Consider the following 27368-nt stretch of genomic DNA (forward strand, 5'->3'; position numbering starts at 1 on the left):
CATAGTACATAATTAAGTTAAAAATAATTTTCTCAGCTTTCACATTATTTTATTTTTATGTGATATAAAGTTTTGTTTTATGGGTTCAATAGCTTATTGTCTTTAATTTGAAATTCAAATATTTTCTTACTCTTCCAATAGAAGATGGATTGTGCATATTTTGGTTGGACGTCCTTTAAACTTTACTTTATGAATTACTCCAACCGATTCCAATCTACCAATAACATCTGCATATCCATGGAAGATATATCAATGAATATAGTATTATTTATTTATTTTGTGTTAGTTATGGCAAAATGTTTGAACTAAATTTGGTAATAAATGTAAAGAAATGATCGATACCTGTCAAATAAGTGTGGTCATTGCAACGGTTTGTTATTGTCTCATAGTCTGCAAGTTCAAACCCATACTGAGGTATGGACTGGCTTATTTCATGGATTTTGGAGACTGAGGTCGTTAAAATAAAAAGAATTTTAAATTGGTGATGCACCGGACGGTATTGTGCTCTATATTCTTCCACTATAAAATTCTTTATCTCATAAATGCATCATTCGTTGAGAAGAGGCCTAAAACGTTGTGCGAATTTATTCCTAATACTTGAATGTATTAGCGTTCCCTGTAAAAATTGAAATTCCAAAATTTAGAACTACATATCCAATTAATGATTTACATGGTCATCTAATCAAGTTATATGCCAAATAAAGTAACTTCAAAATTAATGTGAACTTAGATTTTCATCCGACATGATCAGATCTAGACTGATCAACTCATTGCCATGTGCAATGTTTACTGCGTCCCACATCCTTATAATTTTTACTTTTATGATCCATGTGTCATTGTCGGGTGAAATTTGACCAAGAGATGTGTAATTCATATTGTTATGATTCAGTAACACCTGAAAAAATAATAGAAATTCGTAGGATTTAATTATATTTGTAAGTGTCATAATATATTGTTTAAAAACATTAATGTCTATGCTAAATGTTACCTCTAGGTAAGTTGTTGAAGATTTCTTTATATACTATATTTTTTGTTTTGAATTCATCGCCATCATGTGTATATGCAATAAGTATTCTAAGGCCATTTCTACTTGTAAATTTGGAGATAGCTACATACAATTGGCCATGGCTGAAGACAGGTTTAGATAGGAAAAGACCTACACGTTGCAATGACTGTCCTTGACTTTTATTTATTGTCATAGCGAAGCAAACAGATACTGGAAATTGTCTTCTTTTTATAATAAAAGGCAATTTGGAATCGGAAGGAGATAATACTATTCGTGGAATGAATACTTTATCTCCAACATGAGTTCCTGAGATGATTTTTCCTTCTAAGAACCATTTTGACAACTGAATGACTAAAAGTCTTGTACCATTGCAGAGTCCAGCACTTTGATTTAAATTTCGAAGTAGCATTATAGGTATTCCAACTTTGAGTCTGAGTTTGTGGTTAGGAATACCTGGGAACTTCAATGAATTCAAAAATTCTATTGGGTACATAATTTCTTGGTCCTGATTGTTGCTCAAAGCTTTACATATTGAATCTGCACTGAGATATGTTTCTTCATCAACGTTAATAAGATCAATTATGTAGTCATTTATCTCTTGTACATCATCATTTGTTGGAGCTAAAATCGCTCTGTCTTCTAAATACTTAGCATCAGTGTATTTAGACTACAACTCAGGGTAAATATCATTCACAATGTCATTAATAGGATGAGTCTTAGGTTGAATTATCAAATCAAGTGGTATATCAATGAACGATCCACTTTCACTGTCATTTAATTCTCCATCACCTATTTTCAAAATCCACCGTGCAAATTCTTTTGTAGCACTATCACCTTGATTTTGTTGAAGCCTCATATTCTTTGTCAAAGTAAAAATTGTACAGTTCTTCCATAATAAAGATCTGTTAATTGATGCCTCTACTATTTATTCTCTTCTTCATTTTGCTACAACTGGTAGTATTTGTCGAAAATCACCACCAAGGACTACCGTCTTTCCTCCAAAGGTTTTTTCTCCACTTTGTGGATCGCTGAAGCGTAAAATATCTCTTAGTGAACGATCTAAAGCTTCAACGCAATTTCGATGAGCCATAGGAGCTTCATCCCAAATTATAAGACTTGTTCTTGTTACCAGTTCTGCGAGATGTGAACCTTGCTTGATCCCGCAAGTTGAATTATCAGTTACATTAATCGGTATCTGAAATCTTGAATGAGCAGTTCTTCCGCCAGGTAATAAAAGTGCTGCAATTCCAGACGATGCAACTGCAATGACTATCTTTCCTTCGGACCGCAATCGACATATCAAGGTTCTCCATAAATATGTCTTTCCAGTTCCACCATGTCCATAAACGAAGAAAAAACCACCTTTGTTTTCTGTAACAGATCTAATTATTGCATCATATATATTTATTTGTTCACAATTTAAACCACTAATAAGTTTTATATGCTCTTCTGCCAAAGAAATCATATTATAGTCGGATTCTTCTTGCAGTAGTCTATTGTTACCTTCTCTAAGTAGTAACGTGTCTGGGTATGGCATTGTCTCAAATTCTCTTAGTGACCTTCCATTTTTGATCAGTAATCTTTCAATGTCATATAGTGCATAGTTTTGTAATTGCGATTCTGTTAGATGTAGGTCCTTATATTGTAAAATTCTTCGTTCTCGATGCAATATATCTTCAGATAACAAATTCCAATTCAACATCCATAATTTATTAGGATCAGCAACCTCACAAAAAATCAACATTGTGACGAAAAGTTCACGGAGTTGCTTCCCTGAAGCCCAATGCGATGCTTGGTTTAAACACTCATGCCATTCGTTATCATCATCAAGCAATCCACGAGCGTAGCATGTTGACTTGAAAGTCGGGTACAATACACCATTTGCAATTCTTATTTCCTCAAAAGATCGAGGACCTTTGACAATATTTAGTAACATTCGCAAATAAAATCGTTCACCGCTTCCAGGATGAGCGTAAAATATCCTCTCTACACATTTTCTTTTCTTCCTCAATTTCCATTCTTTCTCTTTATTATGCCAAACCTATTTGGAAGGGAAATCAGAATAAGTCAATTCTCTTGCTTCTTCATACAAAGCATTTGCTTTCATCCATTCTGTAAATTTAGTCTTTCTAATATTTGGCTGATTCAAAACATTGTCTAAATGATCAGAATCATCAAACATGACAGGCTATTCATTTTCTAGATGAAAATTAAGTCTCTCAACTGGAGGTTCTCGATAATTGATTTCAAATGGGAAGATCCTCCAGCATGCCTCTATCGCCGACACATATCTGCAATCTAAATATGTTTTTATTTCATTAGCATCTGTCATATGTTGTATTCCAGAAGAACCCTCGACATGTAAATTCTCTTCAAGCAATCAACGTTGCACGATCATGTCCTTTATTTATATATTTGAATAAATACTTGATAGACCTTGAACGATTGCACCACTCTACATTTATGTGTGATTGATACTTCACCAATAAGTCAATATTGTGAGGAACTATAAATCGATTGTCTACTTTGACACCATTCTTTTCAATGAATCTTCCGTTGTTCCTTCTTTTATATACTGGAAAGCCATATTCATCAATTGTAGTTTCAGAGCAAAATCTCTTTGGAAAATGCTTGATGCATTTGTTGCCAATCATACAACTTGATTTAGGATTTAAAAGCCGCAATGATCATGAACCATAAATTGTTTTACAACATCATAAGCGTGAGGATCTTTGTGCAAATCTGGAATTTCTGCTGAGATTATCCTATTGATTTCTGTTGGTGTTGGATGTTTGTTATCAGGATGTAAGAAGAGCAATATATGAGCATGAGGCAATCATCTCTTTTGGTATTCAATTGTGTAGACAACTATAAACAGAAAAGAAACTTAATTATATTGTGTATAAAAATTATTATGTGAAAGATAAATATAAAAAGTAAGCAGTTTAGAATACCAGCAACTGTTCTTCTAAAGTGTTGATCATGCTTGAGATCATGTAATAGTTGATCAAGTTTGATCTTAAAAACTCTTCCTAGTATATCTGGCCGATCCTCAGGTCTCTGACCAAGATTCATTGAGAGGAAGATTTCAATTTCTAGCCATTTCGCATTACATGTGAAAGTAATGAATAAATCAGGATAACCGGCCCATCGACATATCGCCATTGCGTCCTGATAATTCTCAATCATATATCTTGGACTTCCAGTGAAACTCGAAGGTAGAACAATTCTTTTTCCAACTGATGCAGTGGTTGTATCTCCCCTCATAACTGCATCCCTCGATCCAGAATACAATTCAATCCTTAATGCACTTTGGTTACCTCTTACCCACATAAGTCGAATCGCTTCAATACATGTGTATGCATCAACAACAGACTGTTGAAATAAGCGACCGCCATATATTAAATTATGTCCCTCATCTTGTCTTGTTTGCAATCGATATGCGTAATATTCTCTCATTGTAACACAATTGCTTGTATTATATCTATTTCCATCAACACTTCTACGTAAAATTCCAAGTCTATAGACATCATTACCATATGGAAATAAAAGAGGATACTGCAGTGCCATGTATGATGGATGCAGTTCATTTATCCTTTGTAATCCACCTTCTTTATAATCCACAATGATATCACGGTGTGAATTATCAAGACCAATATCACCAACAACAATTGCAGCTATTTCGAAACATGTAGGTAGATTTTGCACTCTTCCGTCAATTGATCGTGAGCCAATAAGACGTAATCTTAAGTGGTGAGTATTACCATCACTAAAACGGTCTCTAGCCATACGAAAGTTCTTGACCAATACATTTGATTCATCTAGCATTCGGACCAGAGCATCAACAATAAATGAATCATGGCTATTGTTCGATTGGTTCAAGGCATTAATTCTATTTGAAACTTCATTTTCAGTATCATAGAAATATAGTTGTGCAAAATTGGGACTTAGACCATCGGCTGGGAGTAGTGTTCCAATTCTATGGTGGTTTTGACCATTAAGTTTGAAAATATAAGGACCTCTTCCATCATTAATTCTATGATCCACTTTTCCACCCATTGATGTCATAGCAAACATGGCATTATAACTTCTAATTTGTGCCTTAAAATTTGTTGAACGCTGATTGCTAGTTGGATTTAGTAATTCTTGAAGAGTAGCAGGTGGTTTCTTAAGCAAAGGTAACTGCACTTCGCCATCCATACAACAGAGACTAAATTTAGGATTAGCAGGCCTTCTAGATTTTATTGTTCTCTCTTCATACCATACTATTGCACCACAATAGTTGCATACATACGAAGGTGAGTCAATATTCAAAGTTTCAGTAAATTTTCCTATATCAAATAGGGAGAAGAATAAAGTAGTTTTAAAATTAGTTTAGTTTAGTTTTATGGATAATTTTTTAATATTCTTTTTATAAATAATTATAGTTAAGTAATTTACTTGGAATATCTTCATTTTCTGAGATATTGATAGTTCCATCCTCTCTTGTAATTTCTCCAGTTGAATTTATTGTTTGAATGCTATCGTAATTACTGATATGTCCCTGTTTTCTTTTTTCATGCAAAAGTATCTGTCTTCTACGTCGTGCGAGTCTTGTGTTTTCCATTTTTTCCCTATTGTGAAATTTTCTTCAGGGAAAAATAAAGTCAAATTTTTTTTTAACAGATATCAATTACTTCATAAAATTCAAGTAGAACATATAATATTATTCACTAAAGAGAATAATCTTAACATGCAATGGTGAAGAGTAAAATATAAGTATTTAACAATTCAATTTATGAATTACAAAATTGATGTAGCAAGAAATATATATTGGGAACATATCTCCGTGTGTATTGCAATTTATTTACAATGTCAAAATAATGTTACAAAACAAATCGAGGGAACTAACCTTAATTTGAGAAGGATAATAGGATGAACTTAACGTATCTTTCAAACTACTTTGAGAGAGAATTGGAGAGATCACCTATATTCAATACTTTTAAACATTAATTTAAAAGACATTATAAATAATATGGTGATTTGACAAAAATTAAGTACAAGAGAAGGAAGGAATAGCAATTCGACAAAAATTTAAAAATGTGACAACATTTATACCAATAGCATGTTCAAGTAGAAGAGAAAGAAATAGAGTATTTAGACTCTTCCTTTGTGAAGTCAATCACAATAAAATTTAAAAGTATAAAAGCAAAGACAAAGAAAGAAATAAATTGAGAAGGTAAAAATAGCATTTAAGGAAAAAAAAAAGTGAGGACATTTTAAACATGATATGATAAATTTATCAATTAGTTTTGTTTTTGTTTTTTTTTTTTTTTTCCTCTTAAATGGGCATATGCTTTAATGAAACTTCTCAAATAGTAGACATATATTCTAGAGATAAGGGTCGAGACAAACAATCATTCCATAAACCACATGCCTATACAAATGTGGTGCAAACTTTTTGGTTTGATTTGTTGTTTAGGCACGTGTTGATTAGCATAAGAGTATGTTTATGTCTCATCTGACCAAAAAGAAAGACAACTCACAACATCTAGAGTAGAAAAAGATAGTACAGAGTAAAGAGTAAGAGACAAGGCAAGTCTCACACCCACACAAAGTCTCAACAATAAACTTCCACTACTTAAATTCACACACTGACACGCAGAAACTCAACTTGTACGTTCCTGTCTCTTTTTAACTCCTTTGTATTTGCTAGACCTGCTAAATGGTCAAAGCTGTAAAAATGAATGACCTGCGTAGACAAAGGACACCGCTTCTCTCTGTATGAGATGCCCAATTAACCAATTTTATATCAATTGATTTAAAGACGTACGGTATATATCATGAATTCGTTTTTTCAACTTTGGAAGTATTTGATTTCAGATACATTTATTTTGTTTTAATAAATAAAACTACATGCATGATGAGATTGGTTAACGTTAAAGATTTTTAACAATTCATATAAACATTATTTTGATTATATCTAGGGGGTTTTGACATCAGATAGAAGTGATCTTATGTAGTTCATATCCAAAAAAGGGGGTAATCAAATGGGTGGGAGATGATATTGCAGTAACGTGGATTGAACGAAAGGCTGCTAATCAATTGCTGATCTTTAGAAACGTTGTTTTATTAGAAATGTTGCTTTGAAAAGATAACTAAATCCACAACGTTAACGTCAACACATGTCAGGTTCCTTTTTTGTGCAGTTTGTCCAGTTCCTCATCTCACTCTGCATTGCTATTAATGGTTTCCTGTGTACTCCCCATATCAAATGGTAGGTATGCAACCTTTAACATCTCCTCCGTTTACTTGTAATCTTCTTCATCTATGGTCTTCTCCATTTACTTGTAAGATTTTTCATGAAAAGCCCATCTTCTTCGGCCATTTGATTGTACTGTTTGTTTATGTGAATTTGCTGACCAAGGACTCATTTGGGCTCTGGTAATCATATTGAAATTCCAGTATTTAATTTTAATTTTTCAAGGGAGCTATCAAATAGGTTTCCTAGTGATAGAGAGAATGGGTTTTCTGGTAGCCATAAGCCAACAACTATAGAGGAAGCTGTTGGTGAGAAGAGGGTCTTTTCTGTGAGACTTGGGTAGTTCATAAGCTTGCATGATGGAGTAGGCAGTGGAGAGGGAGGAGGAGAGAGCAATAGCTGTAATATGGATGGTAGGAGATGTTATTCAATGGGTACATTTCAGTATGTAGTTTTAGCATGGGCATATAAGCCTTTTTTGCGTGATTACTTTACTTTTATTTTGTATTAGAATGGTAATTAGTATTTTTTTTTTTTTAAATAAAAATGAAGCAAAAGAGTTGTTTCATTCAAAACTAACGACCAAGCCTAATATAGGGTGTTTTCTCTTTGATAAAATGAATTATTACACATATCAAAGCTTCTTTGTTTTTCTTAAAAAAAGATGAAGGAACGAAGGCAACATGAAGAAAAAAAAAAACACCTGGGTACCATGCCACCTACTTTTTAGTAGGTGGCATATTCTAAGCCATGAGATATATCTCACAGATTAGGTTGAAAAAAGTGCTACATGGCAATTCTTTTAAGAATTGCCATGGATTCGAATCCATAGAGAGTGACGTTGGGCTGCTTATCTATTATCAATGTCACTGACATGCGCACGTCTCAAGGCCAGAAAAAAAATGAAGAGAAGATGGTTTGGTGGTATATGGGTGTCCACTTGCTTTCATTTTGGTGGTATCTGGACTCCCTTTCGTCCATGGTAGAAGGCGCAAGGAAAGAAGAGGTGAGAATCATTTATCTGTCAAAACAATGGATGACCCGGCAACTTTCGTTGATAAAATGGACTGAAAATGACAGTAAGTGAGTATGATTTATCTTAGTCTCTTTTTTTGTTTTCCTTTTCTTTTTTTTTTTTTTCTTTTTTTTTTTTTTTTTTTCTCGAGTTGTAGATGCTTATTTTTTTGTTGGATAATTTTGATATTTTGTTATGAAATAAGAACTGCAATTAAATCTCAACAACATTTTTCTGTCGTTCTACAATGTGTTTTCAAAAAAGACAGTTGGAAGAAGATGAACGAATGGTTATGAATTCACTAGAATTCTTGATTTGGTAACAAAGATAATTACAAAAAATCATATGCAAGAACACAACAAATTACAAATTAAGTAAAATAAAAATAAATAATCATATAATCTTGAAATACATATGATCCTCAGAATCTACAGACAAAGAAAACTCAACAATGTACAAACAGAGAGAGAGTACCTTTTGATAGATCAGATACTAATATAGTAAGATAGCAATGGAAAGCAATCAGTTTTTTCGTTGTATAGAGTGGTTTTGTAACTGCTATGATAGAGGTTGAAATGATCTACACCCTCGTAGCCTTTGCCTTTAAATGTTGTAAGAAATAATCGCTTCAGTTTTTGAAACAATAGTGAATTTGTCTGCATTTTAAAAGGCGTTAAACTCACCGTTTAACATTGAATGGACATTTGTCTGCATTTTAATACGCCACTTGTCATAATATTACGAAATGTTTTGAGTGATTCTCCTATTATATATATATATGATTCTCTCTCTCTCTCTCTCTCTCTCTCTCTCTCTCTCTCTCTCTCTCCTTCACGGCTTCATGCATCCTTATCGTCATCGGAGCCGGCCTTGCAGGTCTTGCTGCCGCCACCCACCTCAACTCCCGGAACATCCCCTTCCTCCTCTTCAAAGCTTTTGACGCCGTCGGCGGCTGTGTCCGAACCGAGAAGCAACGGGCTTGTTTGCAAAGTGATGGAGCAGTACAGGATAATGGGGTTACTGTTCATGTATTACTTTTTTCACTTTTTCATATTTTTTTAATACCAATCAACATCAAAACATTCCTACTTTTTTCACTTTTTATATCATATCAATAATTTGTTATTACTATTCAAATAAAAAAATTCACTAAAATCCAAAACTTTTTCACTTTTCTATACAATTTTTTATTTTATTTTATATCATATCATCACTTTTTACTAATTCTAACTATAACAACCCACTATTCTGTTATGTACATGCCTTTACCAAACAAGCTCAACATCTCAGAATCAAACACATGTATCTCCAAAATCAAACTAACAAAGGTGTGCTACTCCCATGAGGCAGAGCTTCGCAGCACAGAGCAGGGGGATGGCCGCGCAGAGGAACGGCAATAGGAGCGGCCAGCAGAGGACGAGCAGGCAGTAGCGGATCCGGTGGGAGCCGAGCCAGGACGTGGCAGTGGCGGCTAGCATGATCAGCGCAGTGTTGTCCGTGGGAGCGATCGCGGCTGTCGGATCATTGCGATGCGCAGAGCTGGGAATTGGAGGGGGCCGGAAGGTGTTGGTGACGGTGTCGTTTTGCGTCAAAATTGCGGGGTTCCCACATGAATGGGTCGCAGAGTGAGAGTGCGTCTTCCTCTGGCTCTTCGAGGTCTAGGAGATGTAGTTTGTCTTCCATTTTCCATTCAGGCGAGAAAGATGAAGAAATTAGGGATGAAGAAGCTTCTGGAGAGGAGGACAATGATTAGCGTTGAGGGGAGAGAGATCAGGTGGACAACGATGATTCTGGAATAAAGTTCCAAATAAATAAATAAAATAAAATAAAGAGGAAAAGATAAAATAATATTATTTTAATATATAAGGAAAGATAAAGGAAGTTATTGTGGTGTTTTTTTTATAGGGAAAAAATGGTTTAATTTCTTAAATTTTTCCTAAATTTTAAAAAATATAGTTGGAAATTTACTCTTCCTGCTTTAAGAGCATTTGTAGTGAAGTCGTCAAACAGACGAAATCACCAAAATCATATGATTTTGCTCAAAATGTCGTCCGCAACAAGCTCTCTACTGCTACAATATATTTGCGGATTGTCTAAATCCCTCGTCTGACGAGACAAGGGCAAACCGATCGTCTCTTTATATTTTGCAATTTTTTATTTTATTTTCACGGGCGAAAGTTGTTGAGAGTCATCCTCCACCGGTCCCCGATCTTTCATTTTCGCCGGTTGTCGAGGAAAAGCTGACTGTCATGGAAAGCCAATCCCGGTGGATCTAGAAGCAGAGAAGCGGGCCGTCAAGTGTCCACCGGTGGATCTATAAGTCGGTCGTCGAATAAGCTGGTTCCGGTTGATCCAGAAGCAGAGAAGCCGGCCGTCGAGCGTCCACCGGTGGATCTAGAAGCCGGTTGTTGAAAAAGCCGGCCATCGAGCCTCCACCGGTCGTCGAAGGCTGGATCCGGTGGAAGTCTAGATCTATAAGGGTCTTTGGTTGTTTTTTTTTTTTTTTTTTTTTATTCAGTCTTTGGTTGGTTGGTTGAAATGGTGATAAAAAATAGTATTTGTTTTAAAGTAGAGAATATTTGAGGAGCTTGGTATTTAGAGTATTCGAAAATTGGATAGCTAAAATATTAAGTGATATTTTTCGTCAAAATTTGCTGAAATTTTGACAAGTTCGTTACAAATGCTCTAAGGGTGGCCAAAGAGGCTACTCTCGTGGTCAAATTGGAATCAACCATTTTCTCTATTAATTTTTGCTAATTTAATTATTTAGGTAAGTTTAAAGAGCCCTCTCATATGATAAATTATGTATTTTGGAAGTAATAAAAGAGTAATGTTAGAAACTACATTTTTATACGACAATTATTTCATAATGCTGATGTGACGATCTTAACTGACAACTTTTTTGTTTTGACATGTTAGACATCTATCTCTTAATTATCTTATACTTATCATCATACAACAAATTTTAAAATTCCACGTTAAATCTGAAAATGAAATAAGTATGGATGGATTTGTATCAAAAATTTTTTTTTTAACAAAGAATGTTCAAATGATTATTTGGGACTGACTTTATGAGGTAGTTGTCATATAAAAATATGGTTTTTAGCATTACTCATAACAAAATAGTAATATTAAAAGAGAGCCCCTACCATTCCGATGGTACGTAAACCTACTTATTTACAACATTCAATAATGAGAGTTAGACCCATAAATTTGAAACCCAAAATATAACAAACACTAAGCACTAGATTTCTCACCCCATCATTTTCTCATTTAACAAAACCACCGCACCCTCCTCATTTGCCTTACGTCAAAATTATTGTCTTTATCACAAACGCAAACCCACCAGCTTTATCGCAAACATGAATATTGTAGTGAGAAATAATAAATTCTAAATAATATCTAGTAAATAATTGGACGGATGTGAAAGAGAGAGAGAGAGAGAGAGTTTGCAGAAGAAGAATAAGAAAAAGAGTGAGTTTTATTCATTAAAAAAAAAAAAAAGGAGAGATAAGAAGGGAAAGAAGGAAGAGAGATTAGGAACGAGACTTTTCACCTAGAAGAAGAAAAGAGAGAGAAAGTGAGTTATTCCTAAAACAAAGGAGGAAGAAAAAAGAGAGATTAGGAATAGACTTTCACAAACTTTTCACCTAAAAAAATTGGTAACTTGCTTGGTTGGAGAGTGATTTCCACACAATTTATCTCACATAACCTACACACATTGAGTTGGGTGAGACCTATACATGTGGATCCTATGTATGGATCTCACCCAATATATCTAAAAATTGCGTGGAAGATTGAAAGTTGTAAATAAATCATTATTCTTATCATAAAGCCGAAGATTTTCGTAGGTGGAATGATGGTTTTGGTGAATGTGCAAAAGTTCCTTTCGTCGTGACAAACAACTGGTAGGCTTATTTTGCGTTTTCGTATTTATTCTATTTAGTAAAACAAGTTGACAAATTAATGTTGGAAGCAGTAAATGAGTGGATTTACACCAAATTTTTATTAAAGTTATTTTCATACTAAAAATTACTTCTTCTTCTTTTTTTTTTTTTTTTCTTTTTTTTTTTTTAATTATCTCACATTACTAACTAACAACCGCAACAAATTATTATTATTATTTTTAAACAATAAATGATGGAGATAATACCGAAGTACCATGAATTAAAATTACTCCAAATATTCCAGATACTCGTTAGAAAAAAGACAAAAAGAAAAAAGCGAAAGATGGAGAAAATGAAAAAATCCAAACCAATTTCCCATCCTCACAGGATTCGAACTAGGGTTTCGGATCTCCCGCACCTCCTTTTCTTTGTCGTCAGCTGACTCAGCTGCCCAAGTCTCTACTTTCCCTCCAAACTCCAAACTCACTGACCGAACTCTACAGCAGCAACAACAACGACGATGGCCTCGCGCTTCCAGGCTGTGGCGTTGGTGGCCTCGCCCTCCTACCCAAACGCCATCGCCTGGTCCGACGAGAACCTCATCGCAGTCGCCTCCGGTCACCTCGTCACCATTCTGGTAATTCAACCCACCACGTTGTTGTGCTCAGAAAATCTTACAAATTTGTGTGAATATTGCATTGAACACATCTTATGGTACTTTAGATTGTTTTACAGTGAGATTTTAAAAAAGAAGTCGAACTTTTGCTGTTTCTGCTTCATAATTTGAAAGTTTTTTCTTTTTTCTCTTTTACTGGTTATGATTAGTTGATAAGAAAGAGGAGGATTTATTAATAAATTCGGTAAATTTATAGTTATATGCTTTCGGGGAAGATTATCATTCTCAGAGATTCGTGCAAATTATGTAATTCGTATTTAAACGCCTGCACTTTTCTGATTAAAGGTTTGAAATTTCCTCAAACCTCACGGCAGAATACTTAGACTAATGGGTCTGTAAAGAATCAAGATTACTCTGTTAAATTGTTGGAGGAACTAGCTTTTTATTGAAAATAAACATAGACTTCTCAATATTTGATTATCTGTATTTTTTCGTTCTCAGAATCCAGCATTGCCTTTTGGACCACGAGGCCTTATCACGATCCCCACTGGTGAGCCTTTTCCAATTGGGGTTGTAGATAGAAAAGGTAAGTGTGTATTGTTCGAGCAGTGTTCCTTACTGCAAGTGTGTAAGTTGTTGATGATCCTCACTTCATGATCACTTCTTGGGACTGTTAAAATTTAATGGGCACCATTGATTCACCTTTTAAATTTTTTGCTTGTCAAGGGTTAACACGTGGATAACACCTCAGGAAAGTTCTGAGAGGCCTAACACTTTCCCAATGTGTGCTGGCATATTATGTCAAGCAGATTTGGTTTTTCATTGTTTACTTATGGTTTGAAATATTTGCAGATTTACTCTCTGACTGCTTGTTGCCCACTTGTTTATCCCGGGATCGTCGACCCTGTGTTCGATCAATATCATGGTCCCCACTTGGAATGGCTACAAACTCAGGGTATGAAATTATGTTTCAGCTTACTGTATATTAAAATTTCCCGTGTTTAATTCTCCCATATGCTGTTAACTTATTGGATGACTAGAACATCTTATATACTTAATTGTGTTTTGCAAGTTGACTTGGTACAGATGCTTGCTGGCTGTGTGTACCACAGAAGGATGTGTGAAACTTTATCGTCCACCATTTTGCGACTTTGGTGCTGAATGGATAGAGGTATGCATTAGTGAAGCAATGCTGGATGCTAATATTGAAACTGATAGTAAACGTTTTTATCACCTGAGGCTAAAGGATTCTTGGCTCCTTGAGCCATAGGAGATTGAAATGTTTCAGTTTCAAATGTAGGAATTCTTCATTATGAAATATAAATGGCATCATTACCCAAAACCTCCAAATTGGAACAATAAATGTTTACTCGACTTTACCAATTCTAGGTAAATTCTCCCATTTCACAGGATGCGTGTAAGGAAAACAAGTTTAAAAGAGAAACAACTTGGTTTTACAATGTTTGTAAATGCTTATTCTTAAATGATCTTTTTTGGTTGCTTGAGTCACAATTTCAAAGGGAACAAATTGCCCCATTTCAAATGATGTGTAAAAGGAAAGGCAAGGCTCACATGCTGTAGCGTTGAGTGCTTCGTGTGGGTTACGTCAGAGGGATTTAGGTGTTTTGTGGGTTTCGGGTTGGTGTGCTTGTCGGGTTTGAGGGCTTTTCGGGTTTTGTGGTTCTTTTTTGTTTTCTTTGGGTTTTTGTTAGGTGCTTCCTGTGTATGCTACCTGTTTACTTAAGGGCGCCATTTACATTTTTTATAAAATTTCCATTACTTATCAAAAAAAAAAAAAAGGAAAAGAAATTATAAATAAGTTTAAAGAATGTGGTGCACTCATTGATTGCTTTAATGTTCTATGAATACACACACACACACACACGCACTTTATTGTTCTTCATTGGAATTGGAAAATAGAAACTTTCATTCTATATTTTGTGAAACTTCTTGCTGTGTTTTCCTTTCTCTCTCTCTCGTTTGATCTGTATATTTAGCTATTGCTCATATTCATTAACTATTGCACAAAGCAGTTCATAAATATATATGCATATGCATTTATGTAGGTTTTTCATGGTTTTAAGGCAATTAATAGAAATTAACTTGTTTTTTTCTTTAAATTCCCCTTCACTATTCATTTCTATATGCAACAATTAATTGCATGTACAATCTCTTCTGCTGACCTTCTTCAGGTTATGGATATATCAGATAGGCTTTATGATTATCTTGCTAGTATCAACTTTGGAGAGCTAAATGTGTCTTGTTCAGAATATTCTGATGTAAGTTCTTTCACCTACTGATTCATGCGGATGGCATTTTCTTTGCTAACACATGCCACACGATGTTGTGTCTTTCTGACACCTAGCTTAATCAGTCATATATTCTGCTTCACTATTTGAGTTATCTGTGAGTAAAAGCAGGCAACAGAACATAGATGTGCACAGGATTTATCAGACTTTAGTTCAAGAAAAGAGCGTAAGAGAAGAAAAAGGTATGTATACGGTATAATACAAATAACTCATTCTTATTTTTAAATGATCAATTAGACAATTTTCTAGTATAGGAAGCACTTTTGTTTTCTTTACATGGTCTCTTTGGAGTAGGGTGCAAAACCACATTTATAGATATCGTCATATTCAAAACCCACAGGTTTAAATATGTTTGTTTTGCAAGTCCTTGTAATAATTTTACTTCAACTTATCCTTATTTTTATGAATGGTCTGCGCAACGAGGGCTTTGAAACTATTTGCAACCTATTACTATGTCCTAGGAAAAGCAAGGATTCCAATGCTAGCTTTGGCTCTGAGGGACAAGGGTTAAAAACGGTATGGCTTTTCTTACTTACCCAGTTACCCGTGCTATTTTTTTTTTTTCATTTCGAATTTAATGCAATTCTAACAATTTGCATGCTTGGAACATTTCGAATTTAAGTTCTATTTTAAGCATTTTTTTTATTTTATTGTTACTCAATTATTAGGTGTCTCAGATGAATTCCAACCAGCGGGAATATAAAACTTTACATCATTTTGATCTCGTGTCTAAGTCTAATGCAAAAGCTCTCATTAAGATACCAGAAAAGTGCACACTCCCACAGATAACTGCAAATCAATACGCTTCTCACAGTGCAATGCTACGGTCACTTGCTGTTGCCTGGTCGCCGTTGCTGCAGTTATCATCTAATCTCTGTTCAGTCTCTCAGATTGGTTCATCTTTTTCTCTACTTGCAATAGGTAGCAGATCTGGTAACATTTCATTATGGAAAATTTGTGTACCAGAATGCTACTCTGTTGAGCATAGCAGAGTCCCAACTACTGCAACCATTGTTGGGCTCCTTCAGGCGCACAATTCGTGGATTACATCAATCAGTTGGGCTTTGTGTGCTTCTGATTCTTCAAGTCCTCAGGTTTTATTGGTTTCAGGGAGTTCTGATGGGAGGTGAGTGAGGTATGTGAATACATTATTATCATTTTCACTAGTACCTAGGTGGCTTCTCTTGTGTACTCCCTATTTACATGGGGGCGCCTTACACTTTTAATGATATTTCAGTTAATTATCAGAAGTTTTTTTTCCACTAGTTTACTTTTTATTTTTTGTGAATGGACATCAAAGATGCTCCTTTATGTGCTTCTTCTCTTGATGTACAGTTGTGTTTTGCAAAATTCCCCTCCCGCCCTTCCCCCGCCCCAATTGAATTGCATGTGATGCTTTTGGTTTGATGGTGTTATCTGTTTGATTAAAATGCCACATTGACATATGAGAAAAAGTTGTTGCTCTATCTCGTGGCTTAATATGATCATCTACGTTTTTTGTCTTGGTACATCTACAATATTAGTTGTAAATTGGTATTGCATGTGTAAAAGTAGCAGTGAATCAGTGGATCACTTGTTGCTCCACTGCTCTTTAGCAAGAGAATTATGGTCTTATTTTTATTGCTCTTGGGGATCAATGGGTAATGCCAAAGAGGGTGATATATGTGTACTTTAGTTGGCAACAACTGTTTGGCCAGCATAAAAAGAGCTTTGTTTGGAAGGCTGCTCCACTTTTCCTTATGTGGACAATTTGGAGAGACAGAAACAATCATTATTTTTCGATCATTAAAAAATTTGTTATTGAACTTAAGTATTCGTTCTTGCATTCTTCATTTTTTGTATGAATGGTCTGCCACCATTGGACGGGTTTCTTTTCCTTCTTATGTTGCTTTTGTAGATTACATTAATCTTAGATTGTAATTTTTTTTTGGATAGGGTTGTAAATGAATCGAGTTGGTCATGAATATCTCAAGCTTGGTTCGCTTAATAAACGAGTTGAGCTTGAACAATAATTATTGCTCGAATATTAAATAAGCCGAACTCAGATAAACTTGGCTCAGTTCGGTTTAAGCTCATGAACAATGCTTGTCTAAATTCGACTCGGCTATTTAAGCTCGTGTATATATATATATATATATATTGTGTGTGATGTGTACATACATACTAACATGTATATATACATGTATACACTTAAATATTAACTTAATAACATAATACATAACTGAAATGTGATAGTTTATACATATACACTAACATAATAACATTTGTAATACATATGTATATGTATATTTTCTACTTATAAAAAAAAATTGTATATGTATGTATTCTAATATGTATATAACAACATAATACTACTATATTAACATATACATATACACAATTTAAATGTGCTTGGCTCAGCTCGATTAGAGCCTACTTTTGGAGATTCTCTTGTATACACTTTGTGTACTTGAGTTTCTTTTTGTATCTATAAAATTATGTATTACTTATAGAAAAATATTGGTTACAGTTGTTCAATTCTAGACAATGGGCATTATGCTGCTGGGAAATGTAGAACAGTTATATTATAAATTTTGCTTGTGGTCTGAAATTCAGAACCATATCACCTTGTAACTAACTAATTGACCCTTATAGATTGAACAGTTTTATGCTTGTTCGAGAGGTGTTAGACGAGGATGTGCACCCTTGTTTCTGCTTGATTGTTGGGATACATTGAGTGCTGAGTAGGTTGTTTTTAAGGGCTGAAGCCACGGGTGTATACAACATTTAATGTTTCATTGTGCTGAAGACTAATCTCTCCAAAAGCAAGCTTTTGGAGGTGTGGAGGTGGCAGCATTAGGAGTAGGTTTACTTGAGCAGTTGAGCTACTGAAGTTGGCTTCTTGTGTAGAAAGGGGGGAAATGGTAAATGCTTTTCACTGTGAGAACTTGCATTGGACTATTGACCATGCAGTTGTTTTCTTAATAGCAGTTTTATGAATCAAGGGCAAAAAAAATTCTTGCAATTAGGGCTTTAAAGAAAGTACAAGTATATTTATAAATATGCCAACTTCTGTCATACATTTGCCTATGCGTAACTTTGTCAAAACGCATTTTGGATTCTTTATTGCAAGTGCTGGTTCACCAAAGAATGATATCATGACTTTCTGGGATGAAATAAAGCTATTCATAAATGTTTCAGCTCTAACCTGAGGCCTGGATGTTGAAAGATGCATTCTTATCGTCAATTGTTCAAGAGTTCTCACCTTCCTTACAGTATTTGAATTTTGTAGTATGAAAGTACTGTAAATTATTTCTGAAATAAATAATAAATAGAAAATGGTTTCTAATTTTCCTGTCTCATTTTGTTCCTTCACTACTCTTTCAGTGTGAGGATATGGCTAGGGAATAGTGAGGAATTGCTGAACTCATCAGAAGTTAATTGCACACCCCTTTTCCTATTGAAGAAGGTAGCTCTTACTTTTGGAAGTACCTTTTTTCTGCATATGTTTTATATTAGTGAATTAAATCTATCCTGATTTTTGAACTTCTGTATAGGTTATAGTTGCTGATAGTGTCCCCGTTTCTGTACTTTCACTTTGTATGCCTGCAAAGTCCCTGCATAAAATGCTCTTGGCAGTTGGCAAAGGATCCGGATCTTTTGAAGTTTGGAATTGTGACATATCTAGCAATAGATTTGATATAGTTGGCTCACATGATGCTCATGACCATGTTGTAAGTATCTTCTTCTTGATTAATCTTTAGCTACATCCCAATATTAATTTATTAAACAATGAATTTTCTCAGGTTACAGGCTTAGCTTGGGCATTTGATGGATCTTGTTTGTACAGCTGCAGCCAGGTACTGCAGTTCATGAAGTTCAATTGCATGATAGTGTTATTATAAGTGAACTAACTGGTTTATTTGATATTCCACTCGTGCGTTATTTTTCCGATATTGTAGCACTGAATCAGTTTTCGGTGGAAGTTACTTGTCAAATTCTATTTACAAGTTTTATCTGCAATCTTCTGCCAATCAGATTTTGTTTTGTTATGCCCTATCAATAAGTTCATAGAGTAATTTATATATCTATAGCTGATTATTAGTCTATATTTTAATCTTTGCATGTAATGGTTTGCAACAAGTCATTAGTTGTTTGGCAAAATCAGATTGAAGAAGCAGTATTTGATACTAACACCAAGTTGAACTGAAAAGTTGTTTACTCGATTGTCTTCACATATTCCCAAATCGGATAATTAATTAGATCCCATTAAAAGGCTAAATATACAGGGTTCTCATCATGAGAAAGATTTTCTAATAAGCTAAACAGAAAGCATGGAACAGAGAGTTTACATAAACTTGCGAATGAAGAGGAATATGCTTACCCTTTGCTACTTGAACTCGTCCTAAATACCTTATATCATCTTCAGAATGTTTAGGGGGTTGACCTTTTGTTTTAGCAAAAATGAAAATCAATATTTACAAAGATTATTGCTCCACTTTGAAAATAAGTAACTTGGAAACAGTGAGGTGATATATCTTATACCAATGTAGATATTAAGAGGTTTTACATGACCCAACTAAATTGGGCATATAACTCTAGGGATAAGTAAGCTCAATATATTTTCAAAGTATATGTGGACTGTAAGTAAACATGGTGTTGCTATTATTTCTCTTCCTGTTCTTCCTGGCAATAGCATATTTATACGCACTTTTTACTGCCGCTGATTGGTTCCTAGTCTTTCGTTAGTAATTTGACAACAGTGTGTTTTAAATAATGGTAGGATAATTTTATGCGCAGCTGGATTTTACATGGGAGTTCCCTCTGTGAAGTGCCCATCCCTGCAAATACTCCCCATCTTAGGAGCTCAACTGATGTATGCTGTTGCCTTTTTTGGTCTCCTTTATTTTTTTTTTCTAAATATTTTCATTCAGTTTTTACAAAATGTGAAAAACTCTTTACAGCTTCCAGATGAATTTATTTCATGCATTGGTTTGGCAATGTCCCCTGGAAATCTCGTGGTTGCTGTGGTATGATGTTTTTCCCCCCTATGTGTTTCTCATTATTTGCTGTTAATTTCGAATATTTGCATGTTCTAGGGAAATAGTCATTTTTGGTCAAAGTTATCTGCATGTTTTCTACAAATCTGGAAATACTTTTAAGTATATCAACTTGATGCCTTCTTTTTCTTTTTCTTTTGCCTCATCACATTGGAGTAGATGTTCTTGATTTTATGGCTTTACATGGGAAAATGATGCACAGCCATTCCAATGCGTGTTTGGTAATTAACTTGCAGTCACAATTTCCAAGGATCTCCTTTCAAGAATTCTACAAAACACATAATTTTATCTGAAGATTATCTGATTTGAAAAGGTTGATCTTGACATGTCATGTTCTATGGGGGGCCAGAGACTGAAATGTATATATTTCTGTTCCTCTCCCTACCCACCAACCCCCTCCTAAAAGGAAAAGAGAAAGTGAACCAATGTAATCAATCACAGCCTTCCAGTTTCATACAATATCCTTAGTAATGCAATTACACTACTATGTTTCAACAGGAAAAATTATTCTTTGTGATCTTTTCACCTGCCAATTAGTGGTTGAAGCCAAGTTATTGTCATCATGAAAACATCATTATTCTGTAATTTTTTTTTTTTTTGATAAGTAAGAAGAGAATTTTATTAGAAAAACGCAAAGCGCAATCAAGTATACAGGGGGTATACAAGAGAGACAATTAAGAAGAAGAAGAAGAAAGCAATACAAGGAAATCGTTATAACTAATCTCTAGAGGTGCTAAATACGCAGCCGTCCAGGAGTACAAAGAATGAAGAAAAAAGGAAATGAGCTCCTCTAAGGTTCTTTCTTTGTCCTCAAACTGTCTATCGTTGCGTTCCGTCCACAAGCACCACATAAGACAACAAGGAGCCATCTTCCACACGACCGCACTACGAGACCGTCCCCCCGACCACCAACATGCAAATAAGTCTATCACTCGAGAAGGCATCACCCAATACAGACCGAACCGGCTAAGGATGACGTACCAAAGAGCGCGTGCAACCTCGCAATGAAGGAGAAGATGATCCACAGTCTCCCCGGTCATTTTACACATGCAGCATCTATCAATCACAATGACACGCTTCTTTCTGAGATTGTCCAAGGTGAGGATTTTCCCTAACGCTGCCGTCCAAGCGAAGAAGGCCACTTTCAAAGGGGCCTTGGTCCGCCAAATACTTTTCCAGGGGAAAAAAGAAGCTTCTTTGCAGGCAAGAGCCTTATAGAATGCTCTAACATCAAAAGACCCTTTGCGAGAGAGGGTCCACCAAAGCCGGTCCCCCCCATCTTGAGCCACCTTGGATGAATACAGTAAGGAGAAAAAGGAAGCCATAACATCCACCTCCCAATCGTGAACATCACGGAAAAATCTGACATCCCACTGATAGGAACCACTTACCACTACCAAATGGTCTTCTACCAAAGAATCCTTGACACAAGCTATATCATATAGAACTGGAAAGGCTTCCTTGAGGGACATCTCTCCACACCAAACATCATCCCAAAAACGAATCCTCGACCCATTGCCCAAGATAAGTCTGGTATATCTACAAAACAAGCTCCACCCCTTCCTAATGTTCTTCCAACTCCCCACACCGTGAGACCCAAGGGGATCTAAGGAACACCAACCAGCCCTAGTAGAGCCATACTTCGCATCCACCACGGATTTCCACAGAGCTTCTCTCTCATAAGCATAACGCCACAACCACTTCCCTAACAGCGCCTTGTTGAAAATTCTCAAGTTTCGTATGCCCAAACCACCTTCAGAAGTAGGATGACAAACCTTGGACCAACTGACCAAGTGGTATTTGAATTCGTCGCCTATGCCACCCCACAAAAAGTCACGATGCAGCTTCTCAATGCGACTAGCAACACTGGAGGGAATAGGGAATAGAGAGAGAAAATATGTAGGAAGGTTGGAGAGTGTACTCTTTATAAGGGTAACCCTACCCCCCTTCGACAAATACAACCGCTTCCAGCTAGCCAACCGCCTCTCAATCTTCCCTACAACTTCATCCCAGCAAGACTTAGCCTTGAAAGGAGCTCCCAACGGAAGACCAAGATACTTTATAGGAAGAGATGACACTCCACAGCCCAATATGTTAGCCAGACCGTCCATATTATCCACCTCACCCACAGGAACCATAACAGATTTGGCCAGATTAATCTTCAATCCTGACACAGCTTCAAAAGAAATAAGAAGCATACGAAGATAATGAAGATGATCAGAATTAGCCCCACAAAAGACTAAAGTATCGTCTGCGAACAATAGGTGAGAAATGTTAATAGCTTCGCTATTGCCAGAACCCACAGAGAACCCTGAAAGGTAGCCCTTTTGAACAGTAGCGAAGAAGAACTTACTAAGAGCCTCCATCACAATGACGAACAATAGTGGTGACAGTGGGTCACCCTGTCTAAGGCCACGAGAGCTACTGAAAAAACCGGTTGGGGAGCCATTCACCAGCACAGAGAATCGCACCGTAGAAATACAGTGCGCTATCCAGGAGCACCATCTCTCCCCAAAGCCACATCTTCTCAACATATACAGTAAGAAATCCCAGTTAACGTGGTCGTAGGCCTTCTCAACATCCAACTTACAAAGTAACCCTGGTTCGCCGGATTTGATTCGACTATCCAAGCACTCATTGGCAATAAGAACTGAATCAAGAATTTGCCTGCCTTTCACAAAAGCATTTTGAGGGGATGATATAATCTTCTCCACCACCTTTTTAAGTCTATTTGCAAGGACTTTTGCAATGATCTTGTACACACCACTAACAAGACTGATAGGACGAAAGTCCTTTAAATCCACAGCCCCAGACTTCTTCGGAATTAAGGCAATAAAAGTGGCGTTAACACTTTTGACAAACTTGCTTTGAGAGTGAAAGTCCCAGAAAACCCTCATAAGATCTGTCTTGATCACATCCCAGCAGTCTTGGAAAAACGCAAGAGAAAACCCATCTGGACCAGGTGCCTTGTCTCGATTCATGCTTTTCACCACCTCTAAGACCTCCATCTCCTCGAAAGGAAGTTCTAAAGAAGAGGCCTCAGCTGCATCCAAGGTGTCGAAAGCAATATTATCCATTCTAGGTCTCCATGGGAAAGGTTCTGTAAAGAGAGACTCATAGAATTGAGCCACATGTTCTCTGATAACCTGCTGGTCGGAAGAAACAGAGCCATTGATGGAGAGCGACTCTATGGAATTGGACCTCCTGTTCGAGTTAGCAATTCGGTGAAAGAATTTAGTGCATTTATCACCCTCTTTCAGCCACAAAACTAACATGTGGTCTTCGACATGTGCTTAGCATTTGAACAAGTTTATGTGGTGACTTGAAAACATTGCCATTATAAGTTTTTAACCATGATTGAGATCGACTATGAATCTTATAAATCAAAATATTGCCTTTTTATTAAGAGAAACAACAAACTTCTAAATTGTCATTAAGAAAAGAAGTGTGATAAAATGTTAGTGATCTTCTTTGCAAAGATTTATTCATCACTTGTTTGTGGGTATTTCAAATTGAAGAGAAGAATAGTTAACCTACGCTACAGCAGTCACTTTATTATGATGTAACCTGGAACATGTCAGGTTTTCTTCTTCCGCCTAGCCATTCTATTCTTGAACCCATTTTCGCAGTGCCCATGTTTTTCTTTATTGTTATTTTGCATTGATATTCCTTGTTCTATTGAACTGTTTAAGCTTATGCAGAGGCATAAAAGGTTCTACTTTTACAAGAACATATTAGTACAGCCCCTTTCTTGTTGTTTACTCATCTAGGAGATCTATTTATCAATCAAATTAGTTGCGTTGCTTTAGAAAGAGCTAAAATTAGCCATCTTTTGTATACCATTGTAAGTATAGGAGGATGAGGGGAGGCAGGATGGATGGTGCAAAACTAGCCCCTGTAGATTGGGTATTAGATTTACTTCACTTTTATTTGTAGGTTGTGTGTGCGTGTGTGTTTTTCATTATCTATTAATAGTTGGTAATAATCATTGTGATGACGAAGATATAAGTCTTTTCATACCACATATCAAAAAGCAAACATTTGTGCTTCATCTTTTCAGGTACGCAATTTGGATCTTGAGCTATTGAATCCAATGTACCAGGCAAGGTAAGACTTCTCATGTTAAATGCTATCTCTGAGCTACCTTTCTTGTTGTGTATTTGCGGGCACAGTCACACACATTTGTGTTTAAATTTGATTAGTTAAAATTTAAAAGTAGGATTGTGGAAGTTTAACAAAAAGGACAAAATATATTCATAAAATATATACATAAGGGGAAAAAAGGAGCAAAAGAATGGAAATCAATTCAACGCAAAAGAGCCTTATTTTCCCAACTTTAAGAAGCAATATAATGTGAAAAGGAAGAAGCTCAATGAAGTTCCTTTAGCAAATGAAAGTAAAAAATACACATTTGGAAATTGACTTGTTCTACACACATTCTCAGGGCTCAAAAGGCAGTTGTTGAGTTTTACTGGATTGGTGGGCAACAACTGGATCTCTTGTCAAACGCTTCCCCTCCATTTAATGTTAAGGAATTCCCTGGATTTCCTGAGAAGGAATTGACTAGTTGGGAGTCCAATATTCTTTGGTCGTTGAAACAATATGAACATTTGGATAAGCCTCTGGTTGTTTGGGATATCATAGCAGCATTATTGGCTTTCAAGCAGACTGCATCTAAGTTTGTGGAACATATAATGCTTAAATGGCTCTCATTTTCATTTATGGGATCCGATGTTGACCTCTCTGCTGAAAAGGTTTTGCTACATGCCTCTAGAAGTTTATCGAAGATTAATTCTCGTCATCTGCACCTCCTAAATATTTTCTGTAGACGTGTAATGCTATCGGAGCTGAAGGCCGATCAAATAAACAGCAAATTGCAAAACTTGAGAGGATTATGTGGTGCTGAAGGGGAGCAACTGACTACGTGGATGGAGCTACTTTTCAGCAGTGAAAGGGAACTCCGTGAGAGGCTTTTAGGTTTCAGTTTTTCTGCTTTTAAAAATCTTATCCCCCATTCAGCCACAACTGCTTCCCAACCTCGAGATTGGTATCCTGATGGATTGGCACAAATGGAGCAGTGGGTTGCTCTTAATCTTGAACATGTACGCGATGAACTAAAAGTCCTTGCGTCAGAAGTTGGACTGCATGAAAGGAGGTACACCTCACTTCTATCCTATATAATGCAATTTTCTGCATCTGATATAATTGATGTGGTTATTTATGATAGCTCAACTGCTCTGATAAACGAAATACTTTTTCAAGTGTTGTATAAAACATAATCAAATGACTTAAGTCCTTGTTCACTGTATACAAATTATGCTGGTCATCAAATCATTTACTTTTCCTCGAACAAACTTCAATGCAGTGAATGTATAGCAGCAGAGCAATGTAGCTATTGTTCGGCACCAGTCCCGTATGAATCACCAGAAGTTGGCTTTTGCCGAGGTGTAGAGTGCAATAGTGACATTGGTCAGAGCCACAGACTCCCAAGGTGTGCGGTTTCTATGCAGGTTTGCCCTACTACTCCCTTATGGTTTTGTAAATGTTGTAATAGATGGGCTTGGAGATTGGCACCTGAGCCACTTTTTTCGAGGTCCGATTGTCATTTAGATTTCAAATCTTCAGCCAAACCCTCAAAACCTTTGTGCCCCTTTTGTGGGATACTGCTACAGAGACTACAGCCAGACTTTCTACTTTCTGCATCACCCGTGTAAAAATAATGTTTCCATGTGTTTGTGTTGTTGTATTAATGATTATAAAAGCCGTTTTTCTGTGATTTTATTTAGCAATTTGGGCAGTTAATTGTTGTGGATCTCCATCTGAATATTGCAAACACTTTACCCAAAAGATGTACATGTATAAAATAAATTGATGCAGCATTCTGCTTGAAAGACCAAGAACATCAACACTTGAAGGAGATAAATCACATTATAAGAACGCAATTCATGTTCATGGTTCTTTAAGTTCCTCTGAGAAAAGAAAAAGTATTAACTCAGATATCTTCTACACGATTGAATTCTTAACTTCTCTTTCACCCTCAAAGTATATTTAGTCAATAAGCCTAACCTGGGTATTTGATTTATAGGAAAATTTTGCAACAAAAAAAGTTAACTAGTTAAGAGGAAAATCATATTTGCTTAGTCGTTTGTTTGATTTCTTATCTTTAAATTTTAATATATGTCCACGAAAGTGTTAATAGAAGGTAGTAAGGACTTATTCAGAAAGACTCCCATGGAGAGGAAAAATTGCAAATAACTCCTCTCTCGCAATTACTTACACTAGAATAGAAAAATTTGTCCCCTATTAAAAGAACATTTATATATCCCATGAAAATCTTACCCAACCAAACTCGGTCCAAGTAGATGAACTCTGACCCAGGCAATGGGGTTCCAGGCGTACCTGGTTAAGTAAGAAGTGTCAACAGGCCAACATGGTTAGTTGAAGAAGTCTTGGAATTCTTGGATGACACAGCGTGAGAGCTTTGAAAAATATTCGGGTTACAACACTTTTTAATGTAGTTTTTTTTTTTTATAAAAAAAATAAATAATTCACATTTTAATGGTTAACATAGTAATTCATACTATTTAGAATTGCGTTGAAAAATAGGGTTTTTTTTTTATCTAGAAAAATATTTTGAAAAAAAGCTTCATTTTCAAGTTATTCTCAAAAGTGGGTTTTTAATTTTTTTTTATATTAAAAATACATTTTAAACTTTTTTAACGCAATGTCAAATCGCTTTTTAAGAAGAATTGACTCGGCTCATTCAAACACGTGTAGATCATTTTTTTGGGGCCTGTTAGCCGAGGAGGAGAATAGAGTGGGGGTCATTATGAGCAAAGGTGTTAATAAATAAATAAAGAAGGGGACTCGGTTTGACTTTGTAGCCATAAACCACTTCATAGGGAAAGGGTTTTGACCAACGGTTGCGTAAAAGTTGCACAAGTTGGTGGCTCTACAGGCTACATCTAAAACTAAACTAAAAGGACCCACTGTGACAGAGAGTCAACAAACAATTTATGCACCAACCACTAAAATAATCCCGTCTGTACAACGTGGCTTTTCACTCTTTCCTGCTCCTTTTGTGGATTTTGCTTATTTCTACTCCAATAATAACTTGCTTCTTTTATATCCCAACCGTTTAAACTGAAATAATCTTTTAAATTGACACGTGAGACTACACGTTCTTTTAAAAATACACGTAAAAATTTCATACATTTGGACACATGTTAATTTAATCAATTAGGTTAATTTGGAT

General features: G+C 35.7%; 1 protein-coding gene across 2 annotated transcripts; it reads left to right on the forward strand.

The window, feature by feature from the left end:
* Window positions 1-12485: 12485 nt before the first annotated feature.
* Window positions 12486-25889, forward strand: LOC133856676 (uncharacterized). Of its 2 annotated transcripts, XM_062291735.1 has the most exons (16): window positions 12486-12786; window positions 13267-13351; window positions 13618-13720; window positions 13852-13936; window positions 14958-15044; window positions 15186-15256; window positions 15536-15590; window positions 15743-16200; window positions 18441-18522; window positions 18611-18787; window positions 18860-18913; window positions 19837-19929; window positions 20018-20083; window positions 24174-24220; window positions 24558-25268; window positions 25479-25889. In XM_062291735.1, the coding sequence occupies exons 1-16, from the start codon at window positions 12670-12672 to the stop codon at window positions 25825-25827; spliced, it is 2640 nt and encodes an 879-aa protein (XP_062147719.1). In that variant the 5' UTR covers window positions 12486-12669; the 3' UTR covers window positions 25828-25889. The 2 variants fall into 2 exon arrangements, with proteins under 2 accessions (XP_062147719.1, XP_062147722.1); XM_062291738.1 differs by lacking the exon at window positions 12486-12786 and having other exon boundaries at window positions 13270-13351; window positions 13838-13936.
* Window positions 25890-27368: the final 1479 nt, after the last annotated feature.

Source organism: Alnus glutinosa, chromosome 1 (assembly GCF_958979055.1).
Source record: "Alnus glutinosa chromosome 1, dhAlnGlut1.1, whole genome shotgun sequence".
NCBI classification, from domain to species: Eukaryota; Viridiplantae; Streptophyta; class Magnoliopsida; order Fagales; family Betulaceae; genus Alnus; species Alnus glutinosa.